The sequence below is a fragment of the Ammospiza nelsoni genome, chromosome 20 (genome assembly GCF_027579445.1).
Source record: "Ammospiza nelsoni isolate bAmmNel1 chromosome 20, bAmmNel1.pri, whole genome shotgun sequence".
Lineage (NCBI taxonomy): Eukaryota > Metazoa > Chordata > Aves > Passeriformes > Passerellidae > Ammospiza > Ammospiza nelsoni.
Genome location: NC_080652.1, coordinates 6,104,435 through 6,117,636, shown reverse-complemented (window position 1 = coordinate 6,117,636; position 13,202 = coordinate 6,104,435). Strand labels below are relative to the sequence as shown.

The window sequence follows — 13,202 nt, the reverse complement described above, 5'->3', positions numbered from 1 at the left end:
GCACGGCGGCCGCCGCTCCCCGACACGGCCGCTACGCCGATAGCGCAGGCGGTGCGCGGGGAAAGCGCGGCGAGAGTGGCGCCGCCGCGCTTCGGGAATACCGACGGCACGTAACACCCGCCCTCCCCCGAGACGAGAAAACGCGAGCGGCGCCGCCCGATTGGACAGCAGCAAGGAGGCGGGCTGAGCACTGCGAGGCAGTGATTGGTTGTTCTGGCACGGGGCGGGGAAAAGAGCGCGAGGATTGGAGGAGAGAGCTGCCGGTTTGGGCAAGCCCCGCCCCCTGCCTGAGGGGGTGGGCGGGAAGCGGGGTCCTCGGTGTCCCCTCAGCGGGAGTTGGGGCTCTGGGCTTCCCGCCCCACACGATGTTTTGGAGCCCCTCTGCTGGCACAAACCTGCGGTTGGGGTATTCCTGCCTCGGCCGAGATGAGGCAGAGTCACCTCTGGTATGAGACATAAGGAGCTCCTGGGAGTGGGTCCAGCGGAGGGCAGTGAGGATGACGGGGAATTGGAGCATCTCTGCTATGACGAAAGGCTGAGGGAGGTGGGCCTGTTTAGCCTCGAGAAGAGATAACTGAGAGGGGACTCATTAATGTGTATAATTACCTAAAGTGGAGTGCCCAGAGGATGAAGCTTGGCTCAGCTTAGTGGTGCCAACCACAAGGAAAACAGGCAATAGGCAGAAAGCGATGCCCAGGAAGTTTTACCTGAACATAAGGAAGAACTTCTTTTCTATGCAGTGATTTCTCACTGGCTCAGTGAGGTTGTGGAGTCTCCCTCACTGGAGATATTCCAGAAATGTCTGGACACGGTCCTGAAGTGGAAGAGATGAGAATTTTGACTCTATGTTTCAGAAGGCTGATTTATTATTTTATGATATATATTACATTAAAAGAAAATTATATACTAAAACTATACTAAAAGAATAGAAGAAAGGATTTCATCAGAAGGCTTGAAAGGAATGGTAATAAAATCTTGTGACTGCTCACAGCCTTGACACAGGTGGCTGTCATTGTTCATCAAGTAAAAACAATTTCACCTGCTGGGTAAAGAATTCTCCAAATCCCATTTCCAACCAGCAAAACATGGAGAAGCGAAAGCTTCCCAGCTTCTCAGGAGAAAAGATCTTGGCAAAAGGATTTTTCATAAAATATGTCTGTGACAACCCTGCTTGAGCAGGAAGATGGGCCCAGATCACCCACTGTGGACCCATTCTGTGGTTTGGTGACTGACATCGTATCTGCATTCTCCTGACAGCCAGGAGCTCTTCCCTGGCTGGTCCCAGTGCCCGAGCAGCTCCAGGTGCCCTCTCCTCAGCGCGTCCCACGGGCTGCAGGCACTCGGCTCCTCAGGCCACCCAGCGCTGTGGCCGTGCTGTCCCCTCAGGGCTCCACGGCGTGGCTGTGGCTCAGGCCAGCAGTGCTGGGCTGGCTGTGAGCTGGAGGGAGCCCCAGGTACCACAGAGCCCTGGGGAGCAGCACCAGGCAGGGCCCAGAGCTGGAATCTCACCCTCCCCAAGTGAGATGTGGCAAGCTGGGCACATCCCTTCATCAAAATGGCTCCCTGTTATTATGTGCTGCTGCTGCTGCATCCAGTGCTGTGGCTGGGATCCCTGGTTAGGCTGGATTCCATCCTTTAAGGGCAAGCAGAACAAAATGTCTCTCCTTGTCCTGAAGGAGGCTGCAATCATCAATGTGATTTGCCTAGATTTAAAATTTAGGTGTTTGCCCGAGAGCCTCTGTGGCTGAGAAGTCGAGGCTCATGTGGGAGGGACTGTTCCCAAGGCTGATATGCAAAGCTTGGATGAAAGCCTGGGAGTCCTTTCTCTCTGCCAGGCTTTGATGCCCAGACTCCTTGCCTGTAATCTGCCATCTATGCAGACAATATCAGAGCTATCAAATAATTCCACCACAATGTGAACCTTGGGAAAAAAAAAAAAAAAAAAAAAAGAAAAAAGAAAGAGTCTGCTAGGAAAAGTACACAGAAATGTCCTTGGATAAAAGTGAAAAATTGGATCAAGTCAAATGCATTATGAATTTTGCTTACCGAGTTATGCTTACACAGACTTTGGACTGGGAAAACATTTTGTATTGCTACAGTGAAACCATCACAGCACATACCAGAGTTACCAGGAAACAGCAGGGCTTACAGGCTGCTGTTACAGGTGAGCCTTGAATCCTTCCATCAATTCCTATCTGGTGTTTTCAAGGCTTTGAGGCACTGCTGGTAATTTTTTTTTTATTTCTGTTTCCAGCCTATTAGGAAAGAGCCTGCTAAATATTTGATATTTACAAGCTGTGCTGCTGAAATGCCAGAGGCATCTGAAGAATCCAGCCCAGTTCTCACACCTCTCCTGCCCCAGCACATGCTGACAGACGTGTGGATGCTCTGCTCCCATCCCTAGGTAAAGGACAAACGATCCCTGTGTGTGGTGTGGGAGGAGACTCTGCTATCTGCTATGATTCACTCTGGTAAATAACCTTCTCGAGGGCTTCTCTTGTTTATAGCAACAGCCTCAAATGCTAAAGTTTACAGACACTTTAATCCTTGCTGTTCTCACGCATATTTACTTTGCAGTTTTATCAGAAACATCTCTTGAAAACCTTAGTGTTTTTATAATTAATTGAATAATGTGACTGATGTTAAAAATAAATGGGTTTGGAAGCATGCCCAGCGAGCTGCTGAGCAGTGTGTAGTGTAGCAACCAGAGCTGCAGTCTCAGGGATGTGTGTATTTTCCTAACAAACCCAGTCTCATGACTGAGAGATTAAATCTTTATTAGTTCAAAATTCACCCTGTTGATTTTGCTGTGTTTATGCTGCATAATTGTTTCTGGAGAAATTCACATGGTTTAAAGGGACAGAGCTCCTGTTTACAGAGGGGATGGGTTAGTCTGAGCCTCCCACAGAGGGAATGTGGGTGTAGAGTATCTTCATCCTTCCACCATCCCTCTGGCTTTGTATTGTTTTCTGCTCCAGGTGCAATCCATGGGGCCATGTGTGTGTGACCAAGGTGCTTTGGTTCTGCTGATCCCAGTCTCACATCTCATGGATTTCCCTATGGCTGTGCCCACCTCACCTCTGCTCCAGGAGCCCAGGCACATCCCTGCCCTGTGCTCTTCCTGCCCCGAGCCTTTCCTGAGGCCACTCCCCAGTGCTGCCACCACTTCCTCAACTTTTGCTGGCTCAGGGCACTGTCTTATCAGTCTGGGATATTTTTATCAGTCTGTGCTGTGCAGTTAAGTGTGGGCCTCACCTCTGCTCTCCTGGAGAGGTGTGCCCAGCTGGCCAGGGCTGGGAGTGCTGTGCTCTGAGGGTGAGCACCATCAGACACACCTTGTCTTGCCTCCTCTCTTCTCTGAGGACAGAGATAAAGCAGCAGTGGAGAAACAAGGTGAGATAAATGCAGGAGGGACAAAACCCAGTGAGGTGAAGTGAGGTAGATCCTGTAATGCATTTGGTAAGCCTTCAAATCCTATCTCTTATCCCAAGGGAATCCCAGATGCACAAGCCCTGCAAAATACATCATCAGCATCTTCCTCTGGAAAGCATCATCACGCTAATTCATTTGTCCTGGCAGCCAGATGATTAAAGTTTTAAAACTAAATTACACACGTTGCTGTAAGAGCATAAACACAGTAATGGTTCTCTGTTACACCTGTCGCCTCTGCTGTAATGGCCTTAATGAGCTTTCAGCCTCATCATCAAAAAAAAAAAAAAAAAAAAAGAAGAGATTATCACAGTCAGTTTAAGCTGTAAATGCATTCTTGGAGCTGTGGGTGGGAGCTGCGGTGGGTGGGTGCCTTCCCCAAAACTGGGGCAGGTCCAGGCTGGGGAGCTCCCAAAATGGGCAGGGGGTGCAGACACCACAGCAGTGCCTGCTGCCAGTTCCCCTGTCGGGGAATGGGTACCTGTCCCCATTGCACAGGAGATCCCATGGTGTGGAGTTATTCCAAACTTGCATCTTCTCAGTTTAATAACAGGCTGTGAGCTGCACTTTGACCTGCTTGTGTTTTTCACTTGTTCCATATTTGACTGAACTCATCATCATAAAGGCCAGGAACTGTTTCACTTTCTGTGCCAGGCTGGGTTTCCTGTTGGATGTGCAAAGGACACACCTGCACGGTGGATTTCTGGCCTGCCAGCACTGGGAATCCTGTTGGTGAAAAAAGGAGTCCAGGAATCTGGAGTCAGTGGATTCCTTTCCTCAAAAATGTGGTTAGACCTGAAAATCCAGCTGCCTGGCTTTTTGTGTTTACTGGTTTCCATGTCTGCTTCAGCGTGTCCTGGGAATGTGCAGCAGAACTCTCTGCTTCGTTCTGTGAGGTCTGTGGGTGGAACTGGATCTTGTTTACCCCTTCCAAAATCTGCAGACTTGGAAGCTGCTTTGCCTCAAGGCTTGTTGTGTTTATCAAGCCTTATCCTGTGTCTGTAGCCCAGCTTCCATCCCTTCAGTGTTGTGCTGGACAAGAGACTCGCTGGTTGTGGCCTGGTCTGCCCCACTGCCTGCTAATGCTGCTGTTACCCCAAATACATCAGAAACAACAGAAGGTCTGTGGTTTTCTGTGACACAGCAACCTCTCATTTGGGATCCCAGGTGACAGAGGAAAGAAACTGTCCCTGCTGGCGCTGGGATTCTGCCTCGGGTTAATCACCTGCACATCTGGGACCCGTTTGCAGGTGATTCTGACTTCATTCCCCCACTCAAACATGGGCTGGAAGCTGGGCTCCTCCGTCTCACGAAGCTTCTTATCAGGTGCTTTCAAGCGAGACAGAGAATATTAAATATGTCAATTTTCACACTGACCTGATCACTCTTCTGCTGACAATACTTGCTGGCAACAACCTCTCATGTGAAAACCGGAAAAAACCCCACAAACCATCCCCAGAAGGATGCTTTGCCAAAACAGGCTGGAAAACTTCAAAATCCTGCTGGAGGAAGTAGAGGTTATTTGAGTGAGTGTGTGGGGCAAATCATTCTGTCCCTTGGAGGGGATCTGCTCCCAGAACTGTGATGCGGTGATGGCAGTGGTGGGAAACTGACACATGTTAAAAAAAACATAAAAAACCCCTTAAAACTTGTTTAAAAAACCTTAAAACCTGTCCCTTTGCTTACAATGAAGGACTTGATGTGTTTTTTAAATCCTGTGTTTGCCCATTCGGTTCTGCAGTGAGCTCATCCCAAAGGCAGACATCCCAGTGTCCTGTGCTGTGTCTTTGGGAAGCAGAGGGACCTGCTCCGAGTCCCCAAGCATCATGACTTTTCCAGGGATATCTCATTGCTGCGCTCTGCCCTTTGAATTTCCTCCTCTCCAGGCTCTCAGCCCTGAAAATTTTGCCAGTGGAGGGTGCAAGCAGGATCCCCACAAGGTCTGGAGGACAGGGGTGGCTCCTGGGACAGTGCAGTGCCACAGCTCGGGATCCCGGCGCGCAGTGCCACCTCCTGGAAAGCCGGGCTGCAGCTTTGCTCCGGAGGGAGCAGCGGTGGCTTGGAAAAATATTTTCTTCTCACCATTGAGTCCCCTGCTAAACTTCCCCTTCCCCAGCAGGCACGAAGATGCTGCTCAGCCCCATGTCCAAGGCACCCTGTGGCAGAACAGCTCTGCATGGCTCCTTCCCAGTCTGGATGTTGAATACAAATCTCTAGGTACAAAAAGAACACTAGAGGAGAACAAATAAACATCTATAAATATTCCTCCTTAGCTTTTGTTCTGCTTGGGCATCAGCTGGTTGTTCAGTTGAATGTCCTGTGTTCTTGTTTGCCCTCTCAGTGTCCTGTTCACCTATTCATCCTGGTTTTAACATTAAGGGACACTTTTCTCTGTCCCCCCCAAGTTTGGTGACTGCTTCATGAGCAACAACCAAGCCCCTCATTGCACAGTTCACCCTGTATTTAAAATGTTGCCACATCTTTTTAATGAGAAAAAAATCTGTTACACAGAACACATGCTTGGATGCTGCTGGCTTGACTCAGCTCTGCATTTATCCTGAAGAGACAGGAAAAATGTGTGGTTCCAATGGCAACACGTTTAGTCCTCTAGAAAAGCAACACAGCTGAAGTGCTTAGTCACTGAAAAAATGCACACTGCAATTTAAAGCCAAAGGCTGGTATTTCTTCCATTATTTTAGGCTATTGTGGATTCTTCTGAGCAGCTGGGAGATTACTGTATTACTGTATTTCAGTATTCCACCAGACACTGTGAAATAACTCATGCTCCAAGGTAAGCCTGGAAAAGCTATGATTTGAAAAAGACTGTAATTATGTAAATACAAGGCCACAAGATTCACAAACAAGAGGAAAAGCTCCTGTGACTTGTGATTGTTCACAGCTCTCCTTGGTCCCTTCACAGTGAGGATTCTGTGTTGCAAAGTTGCTGTCATGGGCTCATTTTCACTTCTGCACACACCAATGAACTGAAACAGCCTGTTTACCAAAATGTATTTTTTATTAAAATTCATATTTGTAAAGGAGAGATCATTACACAAATGAGGTAAACCAACACATATGACATAGTTCTCACTCTAAAAATAAATTTCAGTTCAGCAATTGATTTGATTCCACAAAGTCTAAGAGGAAGAGTCAGGCAAGTGCTACTCATGTGGTGAGATGCCAGACAAAGGCAGGACCCACCCTGACTCAGCTTGGAGGTGTCAGTCCCAAGGGCTTGGGAGTCTTCCAGGGACCAAACCCTTCTCACTGTGGTGTCCTTTTCTCCCCCATCAGATGTGTAGAAAGGAGGAGATGAGTAAAGGCCAGGGACTGCAGCAGTGACCTTGTCACCTACTGCTCTAACAGGGGTCCCCCATCAGCATCTCCCCATTAAAGGCTGTGTAAAGGTTTCATTTGATTGTGCAAATTCACTCCCTCCTCAGCCCTAAAGGAGACTTAACAGCAAGTAAATACCAGCTCTGGAAAAGTTCCGTTTCAAAAGTAATAACCTGGCAAGCAACAAGCCTGTAAAATGTAAGCCACTTTGCAAGGCAGAAGGAGAAGACTTCCACTTCCTTGTTTTCTTTCCCTAAGTTTTCTTCCATGCAGGTACCAGTGGACCTTTAGTCTAAAAGTTTATGAAGTTACTGCAAGTCTGTGAGAATCATGTTGACCAACCTGTGCAATGAGGCTTTCTCATCAAGGACCAAGATCCAGAGACTGCCTCAGAAGTGGCTGTGATGTTGTTTCACCCTGTATAACGGTATAGGATAGTGAGGAGAAGCTCAGCTCTGTTTGTCAGGATGAGGCCAGCCAGCAGACAAACACAGAATGGCTGCACTGGCTTCCAGCTCCCAAACAGTACAAAACAAACACCACCAGCAGCAGAACCAAGTAATGCCCCAAAATTCACTCAAATCAGTGGCTGACAAACTCCTCGACACTGGGAATTCCTGTGTGGCTGCAGCTTAGTCCAGGACCTTAGTCCAGGTCCTCTTTGATGGATCAAGGTATTCTGGATGTGACAAACAATGCAGATGAAGCAAAGATGGAGTCTCACCATTCCATCCACCCCAGGGAAACTCATCCAGGCCCTTGGGTGGCTGTGACAAATAAAGACATTGTGCCAAGATGCATCCCAGGAGAGCTTCTGGTACCCAAGACATGAAACTTTCAGCATATCTCCCAAGCTGATCGAGAAATTTCATGACGGCACACAGATGAAACACGAGGTGAATGCACTGTTTCAATCCCACTGGGATCCTCAGGGGAGTGAGAATGCACAGAGACTGGGTGCTGGTCTGCATGGGCAGGATGTGATGCTGCAGGAGCAGGATCCAGGGCGCTCAGTGCAGAGGGAAGGTTCTACCACATCCAGTACCACGTTTCCAGTAAATGCTTGCAGCAAGAGGCAGAAATGCATTCACTGTGTGCACTGTGGGTTCACCATCACTGTACCTTGGCAGCTGCAGCACTGATGTCCTGACAGAACTCTCTGCGTTAGAAGTCAGTTTTAAATCCTATAGATCGAGAGAAAGAGAAAAGAGAGGTGTCATAATTAGGACAGATCAAACAGAAATTAAAAAATAACTTAAAAAAAATAAATCTATTGTTTGAGGAACTAAAGCAATCCATGTTAAGTTGCTGGTTTATTCCACATCCTGCTATGGCTCTGTATGAGAGTCTGAAAGGGCAGATTAGCACAAGATTGGCAGAGAAACCTGTTTAGACTCAGCCAAACTCCAAGGGAGCCATTCACACTGAGAAGATGCAGTACCCCATGCTCCCAAGTTTCCTCTGCCAGCATAGGTAGGTTTTTAGCATGGCGGATGTCCCATAGAATCACAGAATTGTTTAGGTTGGGAAAGACTTTTCAACCATTTCCCCAGCACAGCCACATCCACCACTAACCCATGTCCCCAAGTGCCATATCTACACATCTTTTAAATCTCTCCAGGAGTGGTGACTCCACCACTGCCCTGGGCAGCCTGTGCCAGGGCTTGGCAACCCTTTGAGGGAGGAAATTTTTCCTAATTCAATCAATCTAAAGCTCCCCTCCCATCACTGTTTCTTCCACTGGATCATACCATCTTGCTGCCCTGTCTGGCCAGGCTCAGTGGTGACCGATGGGCTGGGTGTATTGCTCTGCAAAAATCGACGGAAGTCCTTAATCATGGGGCGGAGGACCTGGATGAGGGCGCTCAGAGCCGCCTGCGTGCCCTCCATGGCCTGCGCCTGCCGCTCCTGGGCGCACGCCTGCACCTCCTGCGAGCGGCGAATCATCTGCAGCAAATCGTTCTGCTGCTCCAGGTGCTGGGCAATCTCCTTCACGTGCAGGTTGGTCACTCGCTGCTCCTGCAGGAGCTTGGCTGAGTTGAGGGCAATGCGGCTTTTCAGCTCCTGGGGCTTGGCAGACACCTCGTGCTGGTGGGCCATCATCTCCAGGGGCGCCTCGGCCGTCACCGTGGCCGGGGCCTCTGTGGTGCAGTACTCCACAACGCCGTCCTCCAGGCTGTGGTAGGCTGTCTCTGCAGGAACTGAGAACAAAGGGCAGAAAGGGAGTCAGGGGTAGCTGGGATACAGGATTTTTATCTGCAGGACTATTCAGTGAATATCACAGGAATACGGCCTGCTCAGTGAGATAACGTACAATGGCCAGCAATGCACAAAATGACCTATTTAAGTCTACTCCACCCTCAGTCGAGCTTCCTTCTGGGCTGCACAATCCAAAGGAATAGGGAATGCCTTATCTGTCTAGACAATATCATTTCTCAATCTCCAGTTTAGAACAATCTTTCCAAGCAGCATTGACTGACTGATATAACAGCAAAGACCCCGAATGGCCCCTGTCAGTAGCAGAGCTGCTCTTTGGGGCACTGCACACTGGAAAATCATCCCTGAAGATGTTTTTCCCCAGAGAGGGACTGAAGAACCTCCCAAGGTGCAAAGGATCCTTGATTCCCCTCCTCTTTAAGACTGAGTCCAGCTGTCGAAGCCGACTTTCAGTACCTGCTTTCTTGCGGCCACTCCCCTACACCACAAGGGCAGACTGGGAGGAGCATTTCATTACAGAGAGGTGGGGATTTCTTTTTGTTGGGGTTTCTCTCTGCCCAAAGAACTTGTGGGCAGCTTGTTCCTGGAAATGTTCAAGGCCAGGCCAGGATGCATCAACCTGTTCTAGTAGGAGGTGTCTCTGCCCATGGCAGGGGGTTGGAACCGGGTGCTCTTTAAGGTCCCTTCCAACAGAAACCATTCTGTGGTTCTGTCCCCACACAAGGCTCGGGGTCCCTTCGCAGGGGGGTGCCAGGGGCTCTGTGTGACCCTCCAGGCCAGCCCAGAGCGTTGGGGCGGGCGCAGCACTCACTCTGGGTCAGGGTGACCGTGGTGGCCGACGCGGTGATGGGGATGTCGCTCCCGTCACCCGCGCCGCACTCGCCGCTCGGCAGGCTGATGATGGTGGCCTCTCCCAGCAGGTTGCAGATGCGCTGCTGCATGGGGGTGAGGATCACCGGGGCGGCCGCGGCGCCCGCCGGCTCCTCGCCCTCGGGCCCGTTGCCGCCGCCGTTCTGGCTGTCGCCTCCCCCTTCCATGGCAGCCCGCACTTGGGCCACTTTGCGCCGCACCTCGGTCTTGAGGTCGGACCACTTCTTCTTGACCTCGGGCAGCTCGCGGTGGCAGGTGGCGACGGCGTTGACGCGGCGCAGGATGTCGTGCCAGGCGGCGGCCTTGGCGGCCAGAGGCACGCCCGCGTTGAAGTGGTTGACGAGGAGGTGCTTTCCCCGCTCCAGCTCCTCCACGATGATCTCCACCTCCCGCTCCGAGAAGTTCATCTTCCGCTTCTTGGCCGGGGGCGCCGGCGGCGACGCCATGGCCATGGGGGGCACCGGGGACGGGGCACGGGGTCACACCTGGGGGGCCTGGGGGACGCTGGGCAGGGCCGAGGGGCGGCAGGGCCCCCCCACCCCCGGGGCCGGGGACAACAGGGGGGCCCCGAGGCCCCTCAGGGCCCCGAGGGGTCGGTCCCCCCCGCTCCCCCTTTGGCACCGCCAACGATACGCAAATTGCGTACGGCGCTCGCCCGGCAGCCCCGCACAACGGCCCCCGCCCTGCGGCACTGGCGTAATGGCTTCCAGAATCGGCCCCTCTTCCTGCCACGCTTGATTGGCTCGCCCGCCTGCCCGTCAAATGACTTGCCCGCCTCCCGCCTGGAATATCGCATTATTATTGGTTAACAGCCCTGTCCATCAGGCAGACAACAGGCGGCCTCGCCCCGTCGCTGGTCTCAGGGCACTGGGCCTGCGTGGGGCCGCTGAGGGGTTGGGCCCACCCCTGGATTTCCTTGCTGTAATCTCATTGGGTGCTTCTCCTGTCCATCATTTCAGAGCGCGCACTCCTTTCCGACCTACCGGATGCTCGCGACGTCCGTCAATCTCAAACTGCCTGCCGGCTCCCGCTCTGATTGGAGGAGCTCTCCTTATCACCGCCCCCCCAGGCGGCTCAGCCAATCGCGGCTTGTCCCGCGCGCCTGCACCGCCCCCTGCACCGCACACCGAAACACCGCGGCGCTTCCTCCCGATTGGTGCAGGCGGGGGCGTCCCCCGTGACGTCACGACCCGCCTCTCCGGTGGGCGCCGGGGGCGTGTCCAGGGCGTGTCGCCAGCTCTGATTGGCCGGCGCAGGGCGTCACGTGGCGACGACGGCGCGTGGCGCGAAGGCGGAAGCGGCGCCATTTGCCGGTGCCGCGGGCGTGAGGGGTGCTCGGTGCCGGCGCGGCCATGCCGGGGGCGCGGCGCTCTCTCGCCTCCCCGGTGGTGAGCGGCGTTCTCTGCCCGTGCGGTTCCCCACACGGATCTGCGGTGGAAAGCGGCAGCAGTAGCGGTGGCAGCGGCGGGGGGAACGCGGGGTCCTGCGGGCGGTCGCTGTGCGAGGCCTCCGAGCAGGACCGGCGTCTCCGCACCCTGTTCCAGAAGCTCGACGTGAACCGCGACGGCGCGCTCTGCATCCACGACCTGGCCGTGGGGCTGGGCCGCCTCGGGCTGCACCGCTCCGAGCTGGATCTGCTGGTGAGCGGCGGCGGGCGGTGGGGTCTGGCCCGGCGGGGCTGAGCGCGCCCGGGATCCGGGGCTCAGGGAGGGTTCGGCCGCTCCCCGCGTCCCGTGTCCGCTCCGGGGCCCTCTCTGTGTTTGTCTCGGGAGCAGGACGTGGACTCTGGAGGCTTTCCAGCTGTGTCCCGCCGGGGCAGCGGTAGCACTATGACAATACCCGGGTCCTTTAGCGTCCCGTTCCCCGAGCGAGAGCGGGGCTGGGATCCGACACGGCCGCTCCGCTCCCCTCCCCAGGCTCCTTGCCTCAGAGCCACCCTGCTGGCTTCCACGCTAGACCCGGAGGAATCGGCTTGCTTGCTGCCTGTAGGCATGTACTGTATTAACTATCCGTAGTTAATAAGATTAAAACCTTGCTGTTTGGGCAGGGTAAACCATAAAGGAAATCGTGTTTGTGCAGGACTCGGGACAGGGCAACTTGCCTGCTGGCTTACACTAGTGGAAGGTCCCTTGGGAGCGATTCCTGCAGTTAGAGTAATTGTGCAGGTTTCATTCCATCACTGTGTTCCTCATATGAGTCTGGCAGCGTGTTGCTTCTCATGTTTGCCCAGGATGGCTCATGACCCGTTTATTTTATGGGTTTGGAAATATCTTAGAACGTAGGGAGGCTGCTGTACTGTACAGTTTGCACATATAAAACATGCAGCCCAGGGAGCTTTTTGTACTCACCACTCCGTGTGATGCTGTACGCTGAGGGCTCCAAGGTTCAACATGATGCTGCTCTATTAACTGTGACTAGTGTGATTTACATGTCCATGTGGCTTGTCCTCAGTGCTGCACAGTTTCCCCTGCCCAGTCACTTGTATTTTATGTGCAGGGCCATAAAAAAACTCGGTATCATGTGAAGATAGGAGATAAACACATGGGTGCAGCCAGGGATGTGGCACTACAGAGTGCCTGAGTTGTACAGGAAGGAAGAAGAGTTTAAGAATAACTTCTGAGTCACTGAAAAGATACTTAATTCAAGTGACAGCTCCTATTCTCTCCCTGTTCTGGGAGTGGTGCCCCACTTTGAGTGCTTTAATTACACAGTCCTTTCCAGAGTTTCTAGTCCCTTTCTAACTTTGATTCTCCAGCATCTTAACTTCTGACATTTCTTTTTGGTTGGCATCTTCCTAGCTGCTGTAAAATACGAGAATTCCTTGGCAGTGTGATCTTGTGAGTAGTTCAGTTGTGCTGTTTCTAGAAAAAACATGAGTTCTGCTGGGTGCATTTGGCTATGTCGATCTGCTTGTACCACAAGTCACTGTGCATGCCCTGTGACACTGACCTGCTGCCACCTCTGGGGCCAATCCTTGACCTCTGGTAAAAGTCCCCCATGACCCAGAATGTTCTGTGCTTACACCTGCACTCCTGCCTCTGTTTGCATTCCCTTCTCTTTGCATGCAGTTCACTCCAGCCTAGCATTCTGCAGCCCAGGAGGAAGCACCTTCACACAAAGTGCATTTTTACTTCCCAGCAGAGAGTTTCTGTGCTTGGTGGGAGCGGCACGGAGGAACCGTTCTGCGGGGACCGGAGCTCGCTGCCGAGGGAAGCCCTGCCTGGATGCTGCTTAGCAATCCTGTCTTTCTGCTGAAGCCCCTGTCTGTCAGTATTGTTCCTCTGCCTTTTCCTTCCTCTGGCTCCTCTTCCACAGTGTGAGGGGGGTGAAAGGTGGCTCAGGGTGCACAG

The 13,202-nt window shown here is 52.5% G+C and overlaps 1 protein-coding gene across 1 annotated transcript; it reads right to left on the bottom strand.

Moving 5' to 3' along the window:
• Positions 1-6,426: 6,426 nt before the first annotated feature.
• NAIF1 (nuclear apoptosis inducing factor 1) lies at positions 6,427-10,529 on the bottom strand. Its single transcript, XM_059486648.1, has 3 exons — positions 9,794-10,529; positions 8,517-8,966; positions 6,427-7,949 (listed from the first exon to the last, which is right to left on the bottom strand). The coding sequence occupies exons 1-3, from the start codon at positions 10,302-10,304 to the stop codon at positions 7,930-7,932; spliced, it is 981 nt and encodes a 326-aa protein (XP_059342631.1). The 5' UTR covers positions 10,305-10,529; the 3' UTR covers positions 6,427-7,929.
• Between the last annotated feature and the right edge of the window lie 2,673 nt (positions 10,530-13,202).